This window comes from Balaenoptera acutorostrata, chromosome 3, assembly GCF_949987535.1.
Source record: "Balaenoptera acutorostrata chromosome 3, mBalAcu1.1, whole genome shotgun sequence".
Classification (NCBI taxonomy): Eukaryota; Metazoa; Chordata; class Mammalia; order Artiodactyla; family Balaenopteridae; genus Balaenoptera; species Balaenoptera acutorostrata.
Genome location: NC_080066.1, coordinates 6,847,135 through 6,868,935, shown reverse-complemented (window position 1 = coordinate 6,868,935; position 21,801 = coordinate 6,847,135). Strand labels below are relative to the sequence as shown.

General features: G+C 40.2%; 1 protein-coding gene across 1 annotated transcript in view; it reads right to left on the bottom strand.

The window, feature by feature from the left end:
- ITGA8 (integrin subunit alpha 8) overlaps positions 1–21,801 on the bottom strand; it is a 180,973-nt gene that overhangs the window by 22,016 nt on the left and 137,156 nt on the right. Inside the window, exons 26-27 of the mRNA XM_007196424.3 lie at positions 13,528–13,656; positions 5,295–5,408 (exon numbers count right to left, since the gene is read on the bottom strand). Coding sequence (XP_007196486.2) covers positions 5,295–5,408; positions 13,528–13,656 — 243 coding nt within the window. The remainder of the gene's footprint in view (positions 1–5,294; positions 5,409–13,527; positions 13,657–21,801) is intronic.

Sequence of the window (21,801 nt, the reverse complement as noted above, 5' to 3'; positions counted from 1 at the left end):
GTCACAGATGTAGAAAACAAACTATGGTTACCAGGGAGTAAAGGAGTGGGGGAAGGATAAATTGGGAGATTGGGATTGACATATACACACTACTATATATAAAATAGATAACTAATAAGGACCTACTGTATAGCACAGGGAACTCTACTCAATATTCTGTAATGACATATATGGGAAAAGAATCTTAAAGAGTGAATATATGCATATGTATAACCGATTCACTTTGCTGTATACCCAAAACTAACACAACATTGTAAATCAGCTATACTCCAATAAAAATTAAAAAAAGAGAGAGAGATGGGATTTGAAGTCTAGAATGTGGAGAAACATGTTTCTCTGAGGGGATTTTCTCTCACCTTCCTTTAATCCCTCTACTCTTGGCCATTTTGACACTTCCTCACATTTTCCATTCATCACCCATCTTTACCGTCATTTCCCTTGGTTCACAAAACATTGTGCTTTGCTGAACCTCAGAAACACCTGGGATCAGGTTCACAGATCGTGATGCAGTAAGTCTGGGCTGAAACTATAGTTGCCCTATATTGTTTGGAATTTCCACATTGTTGTTTAGCTTTTTATCTTTCTTGATTACTTTCTTCCCCGACAAGATTACCCAAAACTGGAAGGCTAGAGCATGGAATATAATAAGGCTTATACCTTCCATAGCACCTGGAACAGTATGCCTGGAAGGGCTTCATCAATCCTGCTTGACTGACAGCATGAATGGATGGTGAATGAACACACCAGATGGCTGGGTTATCCGATAAACCTCCTATCCCGTATCCACCCATTTGATAGCACCCTATAAAAGGTTTAATTCTGTCAATTATTGAATTGGACCTCCTACCCCATCAATGAGATTAGGAAGTTCAGGAAGTTGTAAGAGAAGGTAGTGACATAAAATGAGGGCTGCCGATCATGATAAGGGGCTATGGACACACTCTCACCTCCGTTACCTAATTCAGCAATGCAAATGGACACAGTCTGGGACCTGAACAAATCTGGTGGTAGGCAAATAGACTGTAAATAATACAACTCATAGATTGATCTGCTCTTTATTTTAAATTATTCTCCAAAAGCAATGTTTCTTCTACCCTTTTCAGTAGAAAAATGCATTTTTTTTTCATTTTTCTAAGATGCTCTGAAGCTCCACGGAATGGGAAATATGAGCTATTAGGCTCTGATCTAGGTCAGCATCAAAGATACACGAGTACTGTGTCTGTAAGTCAAAAACCTGGTACAGGTAAGCGTTTAATTCATGAAAAACAATCATGAGCACAGTCCTTTTATTGATTCCATGTTCAAAGTTGAATGCTTTCAGCAGTGCTCTTTACGTAACTATGATATTATTCTTATGTTAAAAAATCATCTCTTCTTCTGTGTGGCAATCGACTGCTGTAATAGCCATCACTGCCATATTGTAGGCAATTTAGGATTAAAAAAGCAGCTGGAGTTAATATCCCTTGACAATATCTTGAACCCTCCACATGCCCCAGCTAGCTATTAATCCTCAGAAAATGCCCTATCCCTCTGTCATTGCCACATCATTTAAACTGTGGTTTGCAGCCCACCACCTGCCTCTATTATGTACTAGTGCACAAAGATTGGCTTATGGTCATGGTACTCATAAAAATTATAGAGCTGGGAACAAATGAAGTGGAGAGTGAGGCTTTTAAGTTGGTTAAAGACCTAGTGAGCATGGCTGGGACCATGAAGAGCTCCCCCGCTGCTTAATTCCTTCTCAAGAATTATTTTTAAACCACACATCCATTTTATAAAGCCTATGTTTAAATACTCAATACCTCCCAGAAACAAAGCCTTGTGGGACAACAAAACTTAAACAATTACTGGTCAAACTTTAAGCTGTTAAAGAGGTTGCTCTTTCAAGCAACAATCACAGCACAGATCATCGTTTAGAATTAAAGACCAGTATGCATGTTTACCATGTGGGCAAAACCAAACATAACGCCGCAAATCATGTCAGCCGAGAATCATAAACTTTCTCTCCCGGATTAGGAAGGCAGAAAATGTTTGCCTCCTGCTGGGTTGTGTGACAAAACTATTAAAGACTTCCAGGATGTAGTATATTCTTTGAGCGGCAGGCTGGCGGCAGTTTGCAGTAATGCTCTCCTCTTTGGCCATCAGCTTCTGAGACTGGTATAAGCAGAAACAGGGGAAGTACAGAAGTTTGGGCTATGGCTGTGGGTAAATATTAAGTGACGTGTGCCAGTCTCTCCTGAATCTTTGGAAGTGTCACTTTGCTCTGGTAGAACCTCAGAATGTCCCTGCAGGTTGTTCTGGTCTGACTCTACTTGTGCTAAATAGTTATTGTTTAGAAAATCATAATGGGAAGCAGCCGCATAGCACAGGGAGATCAGCTCGGTGCTTTGTGACCACCTGGAGGGGTGGGATAGGGAGGGTGGGAGGGAGACGCAAGAGGGAGGGGATATATGCATACATATAGCTGATTCACTTTGTTATACAGCAGAAACTAACACAACATTGTAAAGCAATTATACTCCACTAAAGATGTTAAAAAAAGAAAATCCCTCAATTGCTATTGACTTCTTCCATATCCAATGGGTCTTCAACAGGTAGATGAAGATGCAATTTTCTTTTCTGTCTTTTTTTTTTTTTAACTTCTACATGGTGAAAGTGCTTTATTTTTTAAACTTTTTAAAATATTTACTTTATTGAAGTATAGTTGATTTACAATGTTGTGTTAATTTCTGCAAATTGATTGCAGAGCAAAGTGATTCAGTTACACATATATATATACATTCTTTTTCATATTCTTTTCCATTACAGTTTATTACAGGATATTGGATATAGTTCCCTGTGCTATACAGTAGGACCTTGTTTTTATCCATTCTATATATGATAGCTTGCATCTGCTAACCACAAACTCCCAATCCATCCCTCCTCCACCCCCCTTCCCCCTTGGCAACCACAACTCTGTTCTCTATGTCTGTGCTTCTGTTTCTGTTTCATAGATAGGTTCATTTGTGTCATATTTTAGATTCCACATATAAATATCATATGGTATTTGTCTTTCTTAAAGGTGCAATTTTCACTCCCTAGGTCTTGTATTGGAACAGTATGTTATGCACAGAACGGACATATGTCATCTAAAATAGTCATTTCCCCTGTGACTGTAATGTCATAATGATTTTAGTCCTGCTTCATTGAAAAGCTGTGCTTCCTCATTTCAGTAGGATGTGATGCCCAAAGTAATAGGAGGCGTGGATGTTTATCATTTAGACTGTGTGGGCTTGGGAATTCATTAAAACTCATCTCCCCCAACTCTTAGAGAAAAAGTAACAGCCAAAAAGCAGAATGGCAATGAGCAAATTGATGGCATGCAAGTGGTACCTGAAGCAGTGCCTGGCCCATAGTTGGCAGTTGGTACTTCATAAATATTTATTGAGTGAATGAATAAATCATGGTTTAACAACAACAGCAAAAAGAAATTGTGCACTGCCCTTCTCCTTAGGTCAGCTGTTCAAAGCCAGGAATGATTTTGCCCCCAGGGGACACTGGCGATGTCTGAAGACATTTTTGGTTGTCATAGCTGAGGTGAGAGTTGTTACTGGCATCTAGTGGGCAGGGGCCAGGAATGCTGCTAAGCGTCCTATCATGCACAGGACCACCCCACAACAAAGAATTCTCTGAACCGGAATATTAATAGGGCTGAGGTTGAAGAATCCTGCCTTAGGTTAAAAAAAAAAAAGGAATGCTTCACAAAAACCTTTTAAAAAATACCTTTAATTTTCCTCCTGTTATTTTAGAAACAAAATTATATAAGATTTGTGAGACTACCGTAGGTATTCTGACTCACAGAAAACGTGAGAATCTAGAGCTACAAAATTCTGTATTATTAGCTAGACTCAGAAGGATTTTATCATTGGATTTTCTATGGTACAATGAGCCAAATGAGTTTTCTGGTAGTTAAAATATGGGCAAGAATGCATAGACTTGAGGAGTTTTAATTTAGCTTTTTTCCCCCAAATCCTCCCCAAACAACAAGGTCACAACACAGCATTCTCATTTAAATAAATAGCAATTTCCACGTGGAAAAATTCATCTGCTTAGTATAAAGGAGATTTTAAACCTTTAAAATACACACAATCAATATAATCATCCTGAGAAGTATGGGATGCCACAGTCCAGACAAGCAAAAGGAGTGAGGAATCTACAAATCAATGTGCCTGGAACTTTACTGAGAAGCTGTTCTGGCTGAAGCCCAGGCTGTGGTATCATCAGACAAGAAGAACTTTCTAGGACACTATCTCTTCCCCTGCTAAACTATTTATATTTGAATTTTTCTGGGCATATGGCTTGAATTATGTTCTTGTACTCACCATCATTTCATTAACTACTATTTACCGAGGAACTACTAGATAGTGTTGAGTCAAACAGATTTGTTCAAATCTCAGTTACTGTCTCACAGTCTTAGGGACTGAGGATATTTAAATTGTGTTCACCTAACATATCACACACACACACACACACACACACACAGTGGAATATCATTCAGCCATAAAAAAGAAAGCTTGCTTTTTGCAACACCATGGATGGACCTTGAGAGCATTATGCTAAGTGAGATAAGTCAAACAGAGAAAGAAAAATAGGGTATGAACCCACTTATGCGTGGGATCTAAAAAAAGCCATATGCATAGAAATAGAGAACTGATGGTTACCAGGGGTTGTGTGTGGGGGAAATGGATACATGATGTTAAAGGAACAAACTTGCAACTAGTACATCAATAAGTCCTGGAGACCTAACGTACAACATAGTGATTATAGTCAACAATACTATAGTATAAACTTCAAAGTTGTTAAGAGCCCAGATCTTAAAAGTTCTCAACACACACACACACACACAAAGGTAATTATGTGAGGGGATAGAGGTATTAACTAACCTTATTGTGATAATCATGTCAAAATATATAGTATCAAATTGTCATGTTGTACACCTTAAGCTTACATATGGTCATATGTCAATAAGATCTCAATAAACCTGGAAAAATATAAACTTCACCTGATGGGAAAGATGACCAGCTGATCTAGGCTCCATTCCTTCCAGAGAGTTCTTCAAAATTTTTTTAAAATTAAAAAATTAAATTTAAAAAAAAATTGAAAATTAATCTAAAAATATAAAAAATTTTAATGGAAAAAATAGAGAATTAAAAAAGTTAAAACATCTCAAAATCCTTTTCAAAAAAGCTTCCCTCTGAGCTTTTGAGAAGAGGTTTCCTGTGAGTGGCACGTCAGAGCTGCACTGTTTCTCTTACCTGGAGAAATGTCTTGGCCCATAACCGTGACCTGACTTTTAGGACAGCGCTTTCTCCTCCTCCTAGTTGTCCCACTGCACAGGAGATTTGTAAGCACTCGATATTTGTACAGTTCTGCAAAAAACAACAGCCGTGGTGATGAACCAGTGTCTTTAAATTGTGGTAGAGAATCAACACCAAAGTCAGTTTATTTACATTTTGTTTCCTCAGAAGTCATCCCTTAATCCATAAACTTTAAATAAAGAACAAGTACATTGAAATGATCAAGAAAAAACACAGTTTGGTAGGCAAGATGCATCAACATTAGTGGTAATGTAGAGCTAAAACGGAGCATAAAATACAACATAAAATTTAAGCTCTGTTCTAAGGACTTTACTTCCCACAGCAGTGACTGAATTGCTGTTTCATATTCTCAGAACTTGGGAAGATATTTCTTATAGACAATCACAACACCTGACCCTGGACTAAGTAAATCCTGAAAAAGCTTCGGAGGAAGGTCCATGAGTCCATTATCTCAGAGAACCAATGATATTAAGCCATTGACAGGTATTTGTTCCATAACATTATTCTATCTAAAGTTACTTCCTGGTTATAAGGCAGAATCTCCTGCAAGTTCCATCCATTAAGCTGTATTTATTTACTTATTTATTTATAATTGTTATTGGAATATAGTTGATTTACAATGTTGTGTTAGTTTCAGGTGTACAGCAAAGTGAATCAGCTGTGTACATACATATATCCACTCTGTTTTACATTCTTTTCCCATATAGGTCACCACAGAGTATTGAGTAGAGTTCCCTGTGCTATACAGTAGGTTCTTATTAGTTATCTATTTTATATATAGTAGTGTGTATATGTCAGTCCCAATCTCCCAGTTTATCCCTCGCCCACCTCTTTCCCCCCTAGTAACCATAAGTTTGTTTTCTACATCTGTGACTCTATTTCTCTTTTGTAAATAAGTTCATTTGTACCATTTTTTAAGATTCCACGTACATTAAGCTGTTTTTAAACTAGTCTGTAGGGTTGCGTAACTTATAATGGGTAACTTTTAATATATGAAATGCATATTCCTAGAAACTGTTCATTATGATGACATTCTATCGAATTGTATTTTTCTGATTGGATCCCAATATGTAAATCAATGGACACCTCACAATTCATTTTCTGTGTGCCCATGGATAGGATGATACTTCTCGAATTGTACCCCGTCACTGATCTGAATTTATCTTGTGGATTGTGCTTTATTCATTTTCCACCTCTCAAGCACTGATGCTCAATAAGCATCAGTTTATTGGATATTATGTGAAGTAGTGGACTGAGGCATCTCACTTTAATGACATTGATAAACCACAGAGTAACCTGAGGAATGTACTATTGATACAATTAAAAACTGTTTTTGGACTTCCCTGGTGGTCCAGTGGTTAAGACTCTGCCCTTCCACTGCAAGGGGCACAGGTTTGATCCCTGGTCAGGCAAGTTTCCGCATGCGGTGCGGCCAAAAAATAAAACATAATTCTCAACTTAAAAAAATGGTTTTAAAAAAAAGAAAAACCTTTTCTGAGAACCTCAGAATTCTCCAAAAACAAAACAGTCAGGATTGTGTATCTGATAAAAGTCCAGTAAGGCCAGATTTCTCTAAGATGTTTCCAAATACAGGTGGGCTGGGCTGTTCTGGTTCCACTAGCTGGGCACGAGAGGTTTGGGGCCTTGTGCCTTGAGCAGGAGCAGGAATCTCAAAGTTCTGCAGTTCGTGCCCCTTGTGAGGACCCTCGAGTTTACCTGTGCTCCGTTACTGACATGCTGTGTATATCACCAATCCCACCCTCTGGAGGCAAAAGAGGGGAGTCAGAAGGAGGTAATTCTTGTAAACTCCCTGGGATGGTGGTCCCTGTTAGCTAGCTCTGTTGGAGGATTTTTGGAGAAGGTGATGCTCAGAATGAATCTTGAAGGGCGAGGAAGAGTTACTTAGCAGTATGAGGTGATGAGGGCATGGTTCTCCTGTGTAAGACCAGGGCATGTTCAGAAGAGAGGAGAAAAAGATATTTGGGGGGTGGGGTGGGCAGGTGGAAATGAGATAGGAATGAGGGAAAGTCTAGGTGGTAAAGAATCTTCCTATTTGCTAAGAAGTTTCAATTTGATTCAGAAGGTCCCGGGAAGCCCATGAAGCATTTTAAGCCAGGGATCTAATCATGTTTGTATTTTAGGGGATGGGTGGTAGGTGAGGAAGAATGGAGGGAGAAGAGTGGGAGGCAAGGAGGTTGATAAAGGCCAAGTGAGAAATGGCCAGAGTCCAGGTGAGAAATGTGGGGCCCTGAACTGATGCAGTGGGACTGGAGAGAGGAAGATGAATTCTAGAGAAGTTTAGGAAGTAGACTAGATCCTTGGTGACTGTTGGACTATATCCAATCAAAGGTGGGGACGAAGGAGAGAGAGGGATGGGGGAGCTCTTTTACTTGGGAGATTGAGTGAATGGGTACTGGCTTTCCTGAGATTGGGAATGCTAGAGAAGAGGCACATTTCGGGGGGATCATGGAGACAGTTTTGCACATGTTGGGGCTGGGGTCGATCAGATATCCAGATGGACGTATACAGTCTAGAGTGTAGTCAGGAGGGGCTAAGATGGCAGAAGGCGCACCTAGGCATGACTGGAGTTAGGGTCACCCAAGAAATTTCTCTAAAAGAGCAAAATCAATGGGAGAGAAGAGGGAGGGGACTGAGGATGGAATCCTGAGGCACAGGAGCATTTAGGGATGGGCCGAAGAGAAGTCGGTGAAAAATTCCAAGAAGGGGCAGGCCAGAAGGCAGGAAGAGAACCAGAAGAGAATGTTTTGGGAATGGCAAGAGATGAGATGATTTCAAGAAGTGGTCAAGAGTATCATATGCTGAGGAGGGTCAGAAAGATAAGGTTTCTGCATGCTGAGTAGTGAAAGGGGGGGAAAAGAAAGCTTGGAGAGGAGGAGATGGGATGAAAAGTACAAAAGCAGTGGGGACCCAAGATGAGAGAGGCAAGGATATTCCTAGGCGGACGAGAAATTATAGTTCCATGTTAACAGATACAGATTTTTTCTATGCAAATTGGAAATTATGATCCCAACACAGGATGCTGGCATTTTGCACTTTCAAATTCCTAATCAGAAATGGGATTCAGTAAGTTGTTTTTAACTAAACAAAAACTGTAGGAGGTCTTATTTAGCTTTTGATTTTAAAATAAACTTTGCATAATCACTCTCTATCCAGAACTGTTTGACTTGAGGACATGGGGAGGTGGATGATTTGCAATTTTTGAACCAATAAGAGAGAAAGGGAATAACACATGAGTTATCAAAATCAGATATGGAAATAAAAGATCGCCTTGCTCTCATCTGTAAATAATACGTTTCTACGATATTCAGAAGTTAAAAATCGTTTTGCATTAAAAAGCTTTAATGAGACAGAATAGGAGGGAAAAAATCTGACCTTACAACAGAAGTGAATATAATATTCAAAGGAATTTTAGTTATTGAATTCCATTGCCTCAGCGTATGCATGAGAAATCCACCAAAGTGGAAAATGGAAAATACATTTAAATCTTGATTTTCCAAATTGTTGGTTCCCATAGATTTGGACATTGGTTCGCCAGAGGGCTTTCTCATTGGCACTGAGTATGAGAATTCTATAGCTGTCAGTCATTGTTTTCTTTTTTTTAAAAAATCAAGAAAAAGAGGGAGAGAACTCAAATCAATAAAATTAGAAATGAAAAAGGAGAAGTTACAACAGACACCACAGAAATACAAAGCATCCTAAGAGACTACTACAAGCAACTCTATGCCAATAAAATGGACAACCTGGAAGAAATGGACAAATACTTAGAAAGGGATAACCTTCCAAGACTGAACCAGGAAGAAATAGAAAATATGAACAGACCAATCACAAGTAATGAAATTGAAACTGTGATTAAAAATCTTCCAACAAACAAAAGTCCAGGACCAGATGGCTTCACAGGTGAATTCTATCAAACATTTAGAGAAGAGCTAACACCCATCCTTCTCAAACTCTTCCAAAAAATTGCAGAGGAAGGAACACTCCCAAACTCATTCTATGAGGCCACCATCACCCTGATACCAAAACCAGACAAAGATACTACAAAAAAAGAAAATTACAGACCAATATCACTGATGAATATAGATGCAAAAATCCTCAACAAAATACTAGCAAACAGAATCCAACAACACATTAAAAGGATCATACACCATGATCAAGTGGGATTTATCCCAGGGATGCAAGGATTCTTCAATATATGCAAATCAATCAATGTGATACACCATATTAACAAATTGAAGGATAAAAACCATATGATCATCTCAATAGATGCAGAGAAAGCTTTTGACAAAATTCAATACCCATTTATGATAAAAATTCTCCAGAAAGTGAGCATAGAGGGAACCTACCTCAACATAATAAAGGTCATATATGACAAACCCACAGCAAACTTCATTCTCAATGGTGAAAAGCTGAAAGCATTTCCTCTAAGATCAGGAACAAGACAAGGATGTCCACTCTCACCACTATTATTCAACATAGTTTTGGAAGTCCCAGCCATGGCAATCAGAGAAGAAAAAGAAATAAAAGGAATCCAAATTGGAAAAGAAGAAGTAAAACTGTCACTCTTTGCAGATGACATGATACTATACATAGAGAATCCTAAAGATGCCACCAGAAAACTACTAGAGCTAATCAATGAATTTGGTAAAGTTGCAGGATACAAAATTAATGCACAGAAATCTCTTGCATTCCTATATACTAATGATGAAAAATCTGCAAGAGAGATTAAGGAAACACTCCCATTTACCATTGCAACAAAAAGAATAAAATACCTAGGAATAAACCTACCTAGGGAGACAAAAGACCTGTATGCAGAAAACTATAAGACACTGAAGAAAGAAATTAAAGATGATACAAACAGATAGAGAGATATACCATGTTCTTGGATTAGAAGAATCAACATTGTGAAAATGACTATACTACCCAAAGCAATCTACAGATTCAATGCAATCCCTATCAAATTACCAATGGCATTTTTTACAGAACTAGAACAAAAAATCTTAAAATTTGTATGGAGACACAAAAGACCCCAAATAGCCAAAGCCGTCTTGAGGGAAAAAAACGGAGCTGGAGGAATCAGCCTCCCTGACTTCAGACTATACTACAAAGCTACAGTAATCAAGACAATATGGTACTGGCAGAAAAACAGAAATATAGATCAATGGAACAGGCTAGAAAGCCCAGAGATAAACCCACGCACCTATGGTCAACTAATCTATGACAAAGGAGGCAAGGATATACAGTGGAGAAAAGACAGTCTCTTCAGTAAGTGGTGCTGGGAAAACTGGACAGCTACATGTAAAAGAATGAAATTAGAACACTCCCTAACACCATACACAAAAATAAACTCAAAATGGATTAGAGACCTAAATGTAAGACTGGACACTATAAAACTCTTAGAGGAAAACATAGGAAGAACACTCTTTGACATAAATCACAGCAAGATCTTTTTTGATCCACCTTCTAGAGTAATGGAAATAAAAACAAACGAATGGGACCTAGTGAAACTTAAAAGCTTTTGCAAAGCAGAGGAAACTACAAACAAGACAAAAAGACAACCCTCAGAATGGGAGAAAATATTTGCAAACGAATCAACAGACAAAGGATTAATCTCCAAAATATATAAACAGCTCATGCAGCTCCATATCAAAAAAACAAACAACCCAATCCAAAAATGGGCAGAAGACCTATATAGACATTTCTCCAAAGAAGACATACAGATGGCCAAGAAGCACATGAAAAGCTGCTCAACATCACTAATTATTAGACAAATGCAAGTCAAAACTACAATGAGGTATCACCTTACACCAGTTAGAATGGGCATCATCAGAAAATCTACAAACAACAAATGCTGGAGAGGGTGTGGAGAAAAGGGAACCCTCTTGCACTGTTGGTGGGAATGTAAATTGATACAGCCACTATGGAGAACAGTATGGAGGTTCCTTAAAAAACTAAGAATAGAATTAACACCTGACCCAGCAATCTCACTACTGGGCATACCCAGAGAAAACCATAATTCAAAAAGACACATGCACCCCAGTGTTCATTGCAGCACTATTTACAATAGCCTGGTCATGGAAGCAACCTAAATGCCCATCAACAGACGAATGGATAAAGAAGATGTGGTACATATATACAATGGAATATTACTCAGCCATAAAAAGGAATGAAAGTGGGTAATTTGTAGAGACATGGATGAATCTAGAGACTGTCATACAGAGTGAAGTAAGTCAGAAAGAGAAAAACAAATATCGTATAATCACGCATACATGTGGAACCTAGAAAAATGGTACAGATGAACCAGTTTGCAGGGTAGAAATTGAGACACAGATGTAGAGAACAAACGTATGGACACCAAGGGGGGAAAACCGCGGTGGGGTGGGGATGGTGGTGTGCTGAATTGGGCGATTGGGATTGACATGTATACACTAATATGTATAAAATAGATAACCAATAAGAACCTGCAGTATAAAAAAAAATAAAATTCAAAAAAAAATGAATTGAGGTATAATTGACATAGAACATGATTAGTTTCAGGTATACAGCGAAATGATTCAATATTTGTACATATTGTGAAATGAGCACTACAGTAAGTCTACTTAACACCCATCACCACACATAGTTACATAATTTTCTTTTCTTGTGATGAGCACTTTTAAGCTCTACTCTCTCAGCAACTTTCAAATATGCAGGATGGTATTATTAATTGTAGTCACCATGCTGTACATTACAACCTCATAACTTAAATCATTGTTTTCTGTTCTATCAATTCTTCCTGGAAACTTTTTAAAAATAATAATATTAGTTTTATTAACTTATCCTAAACTGCATAGCATATAGATTCCCTACTCTTATGTTTTGAAAAATATTACAGTGCCATAAAAATTTACAGGACCTTGAGTCGTATCTGCCAACTGCCATAGCTTTTTGCCATGTAATTGCAGGTACTTCTATCAATATTATAATAAATGTTCCTCTCTTGATTTAAGTTTAACTGATTATGTTAGACTTGCTCCTTGCACTTTGTGGCCATTTCCGTGTTTGAAACATTTTGTATGGTCAAGATGAAATAAATACATGTCAGAGCATGTTCAAGACATACATTTTCACTAATTAAATTTTTATTGTCTTTTCAGTGGGATCTGGGGAAGCAAACTAGGCAAATACATGTGTTCAGTCTGTCATCCTGACTTGAAAAATTCTGTTTTATACTGCTGTTTTTCTATATATTTGGTTACTTTTTGCCCTACCCATCCCCATGTGTCTCTACTTGTGAAGTGCTGGGAGATTATGTAGGTTTTATTATCATTTGTTACAGTGATCAAAGATTCTTGAGACAGTACACTCATTATATGTCAGGGCTGGCATAAATTTTTTAAAAAGACATACATTAAAAAAGACCACAACATTTTAGCCTTTTTTACACATACAACCAATGGCATTAACATTCACATTGGAATGAGTGGGAAAACTGAATCGAAAATGCTGAGTCATGGGATTTCCCTCTCAGTCCACTGGTTAAGACTCTGTACTTCCACTGCCGGGGGCAGGGGGTTGATCCCTGGTCCAGAAACTAAGATAAAATCGTGCATGACATGCAGCATGGCCAAAAAAACAAAACAAAACAAAAGCTGAGTCATGAATGCCGTCCACAGTTTTACGAAAGGCTGACTAAGCTCAGGCTAGATCCACTACAGACCCCACTGCTTTGGGCCCAGGAAATCTGCAAATACCATTATCAGTTCTTCCACTGGAGCAGAGAATTGTGAGATTCAGGAATGGAGTGTGACACCCCAAGGACCCACTGCATGGGCAGTGTTCCAGGCTCACTTCAAACTCTCACCAGTTCAGTGTCTGGGGACCAGCTGACGACTGAATCTGTGTCTTCTTGAAATGCATGAAAGGTCACCTTTTATGTTTTCACTGTTATTTCTCTCTCATGTGGCCCCCAGAGCAGGTTCAGAAGAGTGAAAAGGTTATATTGCAAAAAAAAAAAAAAAAAAAGTAGTTGCTTTCACATCTACAATACGTACTGCCAAAAATTGGGGCATATCTGAGCCTGGGAGGGGACTGAAAAGCAGTACTTGAAGTTAAAACCACGTGCATTTGGGAGTTCTGTCCAGTCCAAAATCTGCGCACTGAGACAACTCACCAGGATCTTTGCGGGGCTCTGTCTGTGAGGCTCCAGCGCAGGCACCTCTCTCTTCCTGACCAGATGAGGGATGGTGGAGTTCCTCAAAAAGGCGCTCAGCTCGGGGGTGTCTTCGGGGGGGGCAGCGGGCTGCAAAGAGCGAGCCAGAAACCGCACATCAGGCACATGAGCACTCGGTACCTTTTCATTAGCCTTGAGTGCTAGGCAATTTTTTTTTTCTTGACTATGATTCACCTGAGAATTCAGACCCGTTCTCATTGACCAGCAGCATACCCATCAGCAAGATGAACCACACTGGCGGCCAACAAGCCTTTCCATTCTCCAATCATAGGAATTCCTGAAGCCCGGGGAAGGCACTCCTGGAAAGTTTATCTTTGTAAGCATAAGATTTTAAGCAGAAGTGATTTCCCCGTAAGGGCAGAGAAGGTGGAAGTGACTTTCTAAGCGTGAGCTGTCATTTTCCCATTACTTTGCTCTCATTGTCGATCAGGGAACCGAGGAACATTCTGTGTGGTGAGATGCATCCTGAGGTGGCAGAAAAGTGAGGTGCTGATGGTGGGGAAACAGCCAGATGTGGTCAAGGGCTTGGGCGTGTCTGAGCCCCAAACCCTGTAGCTGTTAAGTAGTGCTCCCTCAGGAGAGAACTGTATTGTAATGAAAATGACTCTTCCCTAGCACACCACGTGAGCACTGTGCCGTGATGGAGCTTGTTTTCAGCCCTGAGTTTGTTTTTCAATTGTTCCTGAACTTACGATGTTACCTCAGGCTCCGTGCTGGCCATATCTGATCACCAAATAAATACTTTGAGAATTCCAATAAATCACACATAGTATCCCATTAAAATTCTTTATTTTAGACTGACTGAATATAAAACCTAATTTTTTGCTCCCCACTACCCGTCCCTGACAGCACATCTTCTTTTACCCAGTCTTTTTTTTGTAGTCACAGGAAGAATCCTAGTAGGCTCGTCTCCGTGCAATGAAAAAAGATATTCCTACACTGCAGCTGAAATGATAGTGTTCATTATGTCCTAAGAACCTAGAAGAATCTACTGGATAAACAGAAAGATGGAGCCCAGGCTTCGTGGTGTGACACAGCCCTCTATATGCTGACCTCTGCCTGCTGCTCCAGCCTCCCCTTTGCATCAAGAGGCCCGGGCATCCTGCTTCCCAGCGAGCAGAACCACGCTCCGCTCCTGCCCTGCACCAGGCTGATTCCCCGAGGCCTGTCTGATGTTCCAGATGATGGCCCTGCTCTCCATCAGCACCTATCAAGCTGTACAGTCACTGTCTGCCAACTGGTCTGAGTTGCCCCATGAGAAAATGTCAAATGAGAAGCATGGAGTCATATATAACATCCCAACAAATATCAGAAAAAAAAAAAAAAAAAGAGAGAGAGGAAGAAGACCCAGCCGGGAAAAGTCACAGGGGGGGTAATCAGATGTAGGAGACAACCCAGGAAAGTGTGATTCTACAGGAGCCTCAGGAAAAGAAAGTTGCAAACATAGTGACTAATGGGCTAGATTCTTTGCTATTCCTCCCGTGGACAGGTTAGGGTCTAATCCCCCCCTTAAGCCTGGGCTGGCTTCAGGGACTTGCTTGACCAAAATAATGTAGCAGAAAAGAAAAATAAATGAAAAATAAGTGGCTAAGAATGTTAAATCCTGCAGAGGAATAAAGAAAGGTTAGGACTAAAAGGATTCACTGAATTTGTCACTTAAGAAATTATGGACATATCATCCAGCAACTCCACTTCTGGATAGTTACCCGAAGAAAACAAAAACACTAATTGGAAAAGCTATCTGCACTCATGTTCACTGCAACACTATTTCCAGTAGCCAAACCTGGAAGCAACCTAAGTGTCCACCAGTGGATGAATGGACACAGAAATTGTGCTAAACATATACAACGATATACAATGCAGTATTATTCAGCCATAAAACAGAAGGAAATCCTGCCATTTGTGACAACACGGATGGACCTTGAGGGCAATATGCTCAGTGAAATAAGACCCAGAAAGACCTTATGATCTTACTTACAAGTGAAATCTAAAAAAACAAAAACAAAAACAAAAAAAATCACGAAACAAACTTATTAGAGAATAGACTGGTGGTTGTGAGAGGTGAGGGTCAGTGGTGGGTGAAATGGGTGAAGGGGATCAAAAAGTACAAATCTCAGTTATAAAGTAAATAAGTCCTGGGGATGTAATGTATAGCATGGTGACTATAAGTAACAATACTGTAGTGTATATCTGAAAGCTGCTAAGAGAGTACATCTTAAAAGTTCTCATCCCAAGGGAAAAAAGTTTGTAACTATATAAAGTGATGGATGTTAACTAGACATCGTGATCATTTTGCAATATATACAGATATCGAATCATTATGTTGTACATCTGAATACAATAAAATGTTATATGTCAATTATATCTCAATTAAAAAAAAACAAGAACAGAAGAAAAAAAGAAGTTATGGATGCCCTTTCTGGAGCAGGGGATTGGTATAGGTGGAAACTGAACCACAGAAGCTAAAGAATGAATGGGTTTAGAGAAATGGATAATTATTTGAAGAAGTATGAAATTAAATCTCAGTCATATTAACTAATTCCTAACGGCTAAGGGATGAGGTGCAGCTTCATCCTCCAAATAAGAAAGCACTACAACAAAGCAAAATAAAACATGAATATTCTTAGCAGCTATTTATAATGGAGACAAAAGATAGTAACATAAAGCTTTAAGGGCATAAAGAGGATGCTGGTTTAAAAGTTACGACATTTATACAAAAGACTACTGGACAGTTTTTTAAAAATGATGTAGAGCTATGTAGTAATTTAGAAAGATACAAGATCTTAGTAAGAGGAAAAGGCCGGTTACAAAATTGCACACATAATATGATTTTTTAAAATGGCTGTTTATTTACATTGTGTATCAGAAATAGGACTATTTAGAATAGCCATCTAATTGTTAGGCAGTGGTGGAGTTTTAATGATATTAAGGAAGTTTTGCTAATTACTTTTTAGGTATGATAATGGAATTATGGATTTCTAAAGAGTGTCCTTAATTATTGGCAATAGACAATGAAATGTTTATGGGTGAAATGAAAAAACAATGCATAAATAAATAGAAAATATAACAGTAAATGGGTGATGACATTACTAGAAATTAAATATTTTCTTCTTTATGTTTTTACATCTTGCCTGATATATTCCTATGATGGACGTTTAGTACCTCTTAAGATGAAAACCAAAAACATTATAATAAGAGTAAAGAGTAAAAGAGAAGTAAGGAAGTAGGGGTAGCAAGCTTGGCTAACAATGGAAGGGAAAAGAAATCCGTTCTTGGAAGAGGATACAGAGGCAAGTTATTTGCTTATTGTTTGTTTTGAAGATGGAGGAAATTTAAGTAACTTTATAGGCTCCAAGGAAGGAGCTAGTAGAGAGAAGATTGCAGATACAGGAAACGGGGAATAGTCGATGCAGCAAAGTTAAATTTGGAACTGGGAGAAGAACTTTCCTCTGAAAGTGCGGGAGAGGAACTGAGGATGAGGGAGCGACGATTGGAAGGTGTGTGTGTGGGCGGGAGGCGGGTGGCGAGGAGGGATTTGGGATGGGAAATGGGTCATTTGAAGACCATCTCGCTTCAAGGTCACCTGCTAATAGTAGTGATGTTCGGGAGACTGGGTAGGAGGTACGGGGAGAGGAGTGACGGTCTGGAGAAGCCGGTGAGGAGAGCCGGAGGGAGAGACCATCAGATGGCAGAGGGGAGTCTGCAGATGCTGCGGCCCAGTGAGCACGAGCCGCCCTCGGGCTGCAACAAGCCCGCAGGCTAAGTGGTAGAGAAGCCAAAACCTGGGAGGGTGCAGGGACTCGGAAAGGATAGAGGACAAGGGAGGCGAAGTAAGGGAGCTTGTACAAGAATGTTTTAACCAGCTCCTCGTGGATTCCAGGCTTGGCAGGAGAGAAAGCATGGCCAAAGGCAGCTTTGAGAGTGGGGGGTGGGGGTGGTGTGTGTGTGTGTGAACTGACTCAGAGAACGTTTTCATATCAAGGAAGAAAAGGGCTAGTGGAGAAAGGAAGTGAGAAAAATAGAAAAACAGGAGACTGATTTAGAGTCTTGGATGCTGAACTGAATACTTCAGAGGTCAGGTAGCTAGAGGTGATGATCAGAGCCTGGGATGATGAGGTGCCTGGGAGTGGGGGGAGGGTCAGCCCCATGGCCTTTGCAGTATTCCAGGACAATGGCAGGTGAGCCATGAGTTAGCTCAGGGACACTCAATGGTGGAGAATCTGATAGAGAAACCTTTACAGCGTAAGATTAAAACTTGAGCTTAGGGGCTTCCCTGGTGGTGCGGTGGATGAGAATCCGCCTGCCAATCCAGGGGACACGGGTTCGATCCCTGGTCCAGGAAGATCCCACATGCCGCAGAGCAACTAAGCCTGTGCGCCACAAGTACTGAGCCTGCGCTCTAGGGTCCACGAGCTGCAACTACTGGAGCCCTCGTGCCTAGAGCCTGTGCTCTGCAACGAGAAGCCACTGCAATGAGAAGCCCGTGTGCCGCAACTAGAGAAAGCCCGCACACAGCAACGAAGACCCAATACAGCCAAAAAATAAACAAAATAAAAATTTAAAAAAAAACAAAACAAACAAAAAAAAACCTTGAGCTTAGACAGAAAACTCAGAATTGTGGAAATCTTTAAGATTCCCTTATATGTTTTCCATCATACACTCTGTGTGTGTGTGTGTGTGTAATTTTTGCTTTGAGATTTATGTCCAATTTCTTCTTTTTTTAATAGGTCACTGGGAGACCTGTTAACTTTGTAAGTAACCAAACTATAGAGCAGAGATGCTGGAAAGAACTAGGGAATATTTTTTATTCCCAAGGTATAGCCTAGTAGTAGTGGTGGTAGTAGTAGTAGTAGTAGTAGTAGTAGTGGTGGTAGTGGTGGTGGTAGTAGTAGTGGTAGTAGTGGTAGTAGTAGTAGTGGTAGTAGTAGTAGCAGTAGTGGTAGTAGTGGTAGTAGTGGTGGCAGTAGTGGTAGTAATGGTAGTGGTAGTGGTAGTAGTGGTAGTAGTGGTGGTAGTAGTGGTAGTAGTAGTGGTAGTAGTGGTAGTAGTAGTGGTAGTAGTGGTAGTGGTGGTAGTAGTGGTAGTAGTAGTGGTAGTAGTGGTGGTAGTAGTGGTAGTAGTAGTAGTAGTGGTAGTAGTAGTAGCAGCAGCAGCAGCAGTAGTAGTAGTGGTAGTAGTAGTAGTGGTGGTGGTGGTAGTAGTAGTAGTGGTGGTGGTAGTAGTAGTAGTAGTAGTGGTGGTAATAGTAGTAGTGGTAGTAGTAGTAGTAGTAGTAGCAGCAGTAGTAGTAGTAGTAGCTGTAGTAAAATAATAGCCCAAAGAGAAGAAAACTCTTCAACTTCCTGTGTGTTCATATCAGATGCAGCTTGTGTACAGATAAAGTTATGACACAACCTATTGTGGTGGTCCCTCGTGTACCATTTCTCACAAATATTTCTAAGTGGTCTCTCGGTAAAACAAAGGACTTGCTCTGAGCTAGAGAATGAACTATGACACAGCAGGGGTTGGTTGATAAAATGTGTTTCTTTCTTTTAGTGACATTGTTTTACAAACAGAGGAATGCCACGCTTAAACACCATCATCAGAAAGTCTTCCAATGGCTCGCAACACAGTTTTCTCAAATGGCATTCCAGAAATTATTTCAAAGGACAAAACAAAATACAACCCAAAAAACAAGGTAGAAGTTATCCAAGAAATGTAAACAGTTAGTTAAAGGCTATTTTCCAGATGAAATTTCAGAGCCTGTTTCACAGTGGATCATGAACCCATAAGTCAAGTTTTTCCTTAATCTGAAACCCTTAGGGGTGAGGGAGGCTGGCCCCTTAGCACCTATGTTAGGCGGACTTTCAGTTCAGGGTAATGTTTGCTAAGTGCTATGGAGGCTGGTGGTAAACACTCATGTATCTTCTTTAGAACAAACATGAAAATTGCTTCTTTCTGCAATAAGGAAACAATTGTTAGCAATATGGCTCTCTCCCCAGCTGCTAGTCAGAATCTGACCCCAACAGGAGTTTTCTATTTTCATAAATCTTCACAAACTCTTACTCTAGTATAGGTTTAAATTTACAGATTAAAGGGATACTGTGTGGCTGGAATGTGCAATGCAGTTGGAAATGCAGCTTTGGAAGAAAAGAGTTGGGTGACATTAGATTAAGGGCTCTGTGAATCCAAACAATCACAACACGTGCTATTTTTTCAACTTGTTTGTTATTTGCCTTTGGATTTCAGATATTCCTAGAACACAAGAGGTGGTGCCCTTCTCTCCTGTGACACTTTGTAATTAAATCGAAACAGAGACAAGTCCAAGGGGTCGGTCCACCATGTCATTTTCTTTAAGACATAAATGTTCAGGATTTGTTGGGAGAGAAAAAAACCACAACTGTTTATTAACCTACTGAACAGTTCATGCAAAGCACAACTGAAAGAATCAATTCACTCTGTTGGTGATTTTGAAGCTTAGTTGTTGGACATGTGTTTTTACATTTTGAAATATACACGAGAACTTGAAGACCATCTTAAAGAGAAGATAAGGCAAAGAGAAATAGACCTCAGAAAGTATATTGTCTTTGGTGGCTGAAAATTGGTAATGTGATAAGTAACACTACTACAGGTAGTGTTATAAGTAACAGGTGAATGAAATTCCTCTATCAGAGGGAGCAGGAGAGAAAGGAGAGAGAGAGGAGAGAGGGAGGGGAGAGAGAGAGGGGGAGGGAAGGATGGGGGAGAGAGAGGGAAAGAGAGACAGAGAGAGAGAGAGTTGGGCTGGGAGCTGCTGACCTAGGAAGTACCGAGTGTCCTGCACTCTGAATTAACAAGAAGCAATAGCAGATGGAGGCAGTTATGAAGGAAGAAAATTCTCTTAAGGATAAGACAAAACTATGCAAGTTTGCCAAGCCACTGTCTGATTTAAAAAAGCAATTTGCAGGGCTATAACCCCGGATGAACAGTTTCTGTGTTTCTGCTTTCCATGTCTGCACTCTCTGGTTGTAATTTGGACTTGCTATGGGAATGGTCTTGTTCAAGAGATCAGTTCTCAGTGGTAACGTCCTGCCTTCCACGGCTCCAGAGACAGGTCTTCATACCTTGGCTTTCTCTCTTGCTATCAGTCATCCTAGTCCAGTCGCCGTCAGATCATTTTTACCTCAGGACTCTCCTTTCTTGAACTCAGCCCCAGAACATTCTACTGTGATCTTAACGCAGGTTGGCTTTGACCACCTTGTTTGTCTTCCTCTCTGGGCACAGTCTTACAATCCGTAGCTCTGTGTCCCAGCATCTCATACTTGGCTGTTCCTGACAAAATCTTGCCAATTAAAAAAATTCTTCACGCTCTATGCAAATTTGGTTCCTTAATCGTGTTGACTTTTTCAACTTCATCTTATCGAGAGATCGTAGCCTGTTTGAAGGACTCTCCCAACCCTAGGATAGAGTCCACCAAAATAAGAAAATTGGTAGTTTGAAATCATTATTTTACTGCCTTTAGAATAGTTGAGAAATACTTTACCCAACTCTAATATTTTATTCCAAGAAGGATCTGGAACGAATTAGATTTAATGAATTGGTCGGAGTGCTGCAGACAGTTGAAGGTTTCAAAATATTTCAGATGGTTGGATGTGGGGAAATGGCCACCTCCAAACCCTCTGTCCCTGCCCTAGACCATGGAGTCTGGAAGTAGAAACTTCACGGCCACCTGCTTCTGCCCCAAGGCTTGTAGAAGACAGAGAAATGAAGTGGAACTATCATGGGAGGAACAGAAAACCAGAGACCACAGCCTTTTCACTGGAGTTGGGAGTGAAAGCCGTGGTGACAGTGACACTCCCAAGGGCCACCCCTCATGCTTGCTTGAGCTGCACTCCGCAAGGGGCTGTGCACCTCACTCAAGCTTTTCCTGAAGCCCATCATCTCCCCGGGCTTCTTTCTACCCCCACACTCAGACGTTTGAACAGTGTCAGAAAGCAGGCTGAGTGGGTCCCCGCGAAGGCTAACACGAGGCAGGCACTTACAGATAAAAACCTCATGCCCTTCTGAATGTGTCCTCCCTGCCCCCAACCCTAACTTAGTTGTCGATGCTCTGGACTTGGGTAACAAATGAGTGGGATGTGGGTGAGATCTTGTGCCCAATTTCTCCTAAGACAGCTACAGGTCTTAGGAGAACACGGACATGGTGGTGGCTTTCCAATGTGGTCAGTGTCTCCTCTTCAAACCTTGTGGACATTC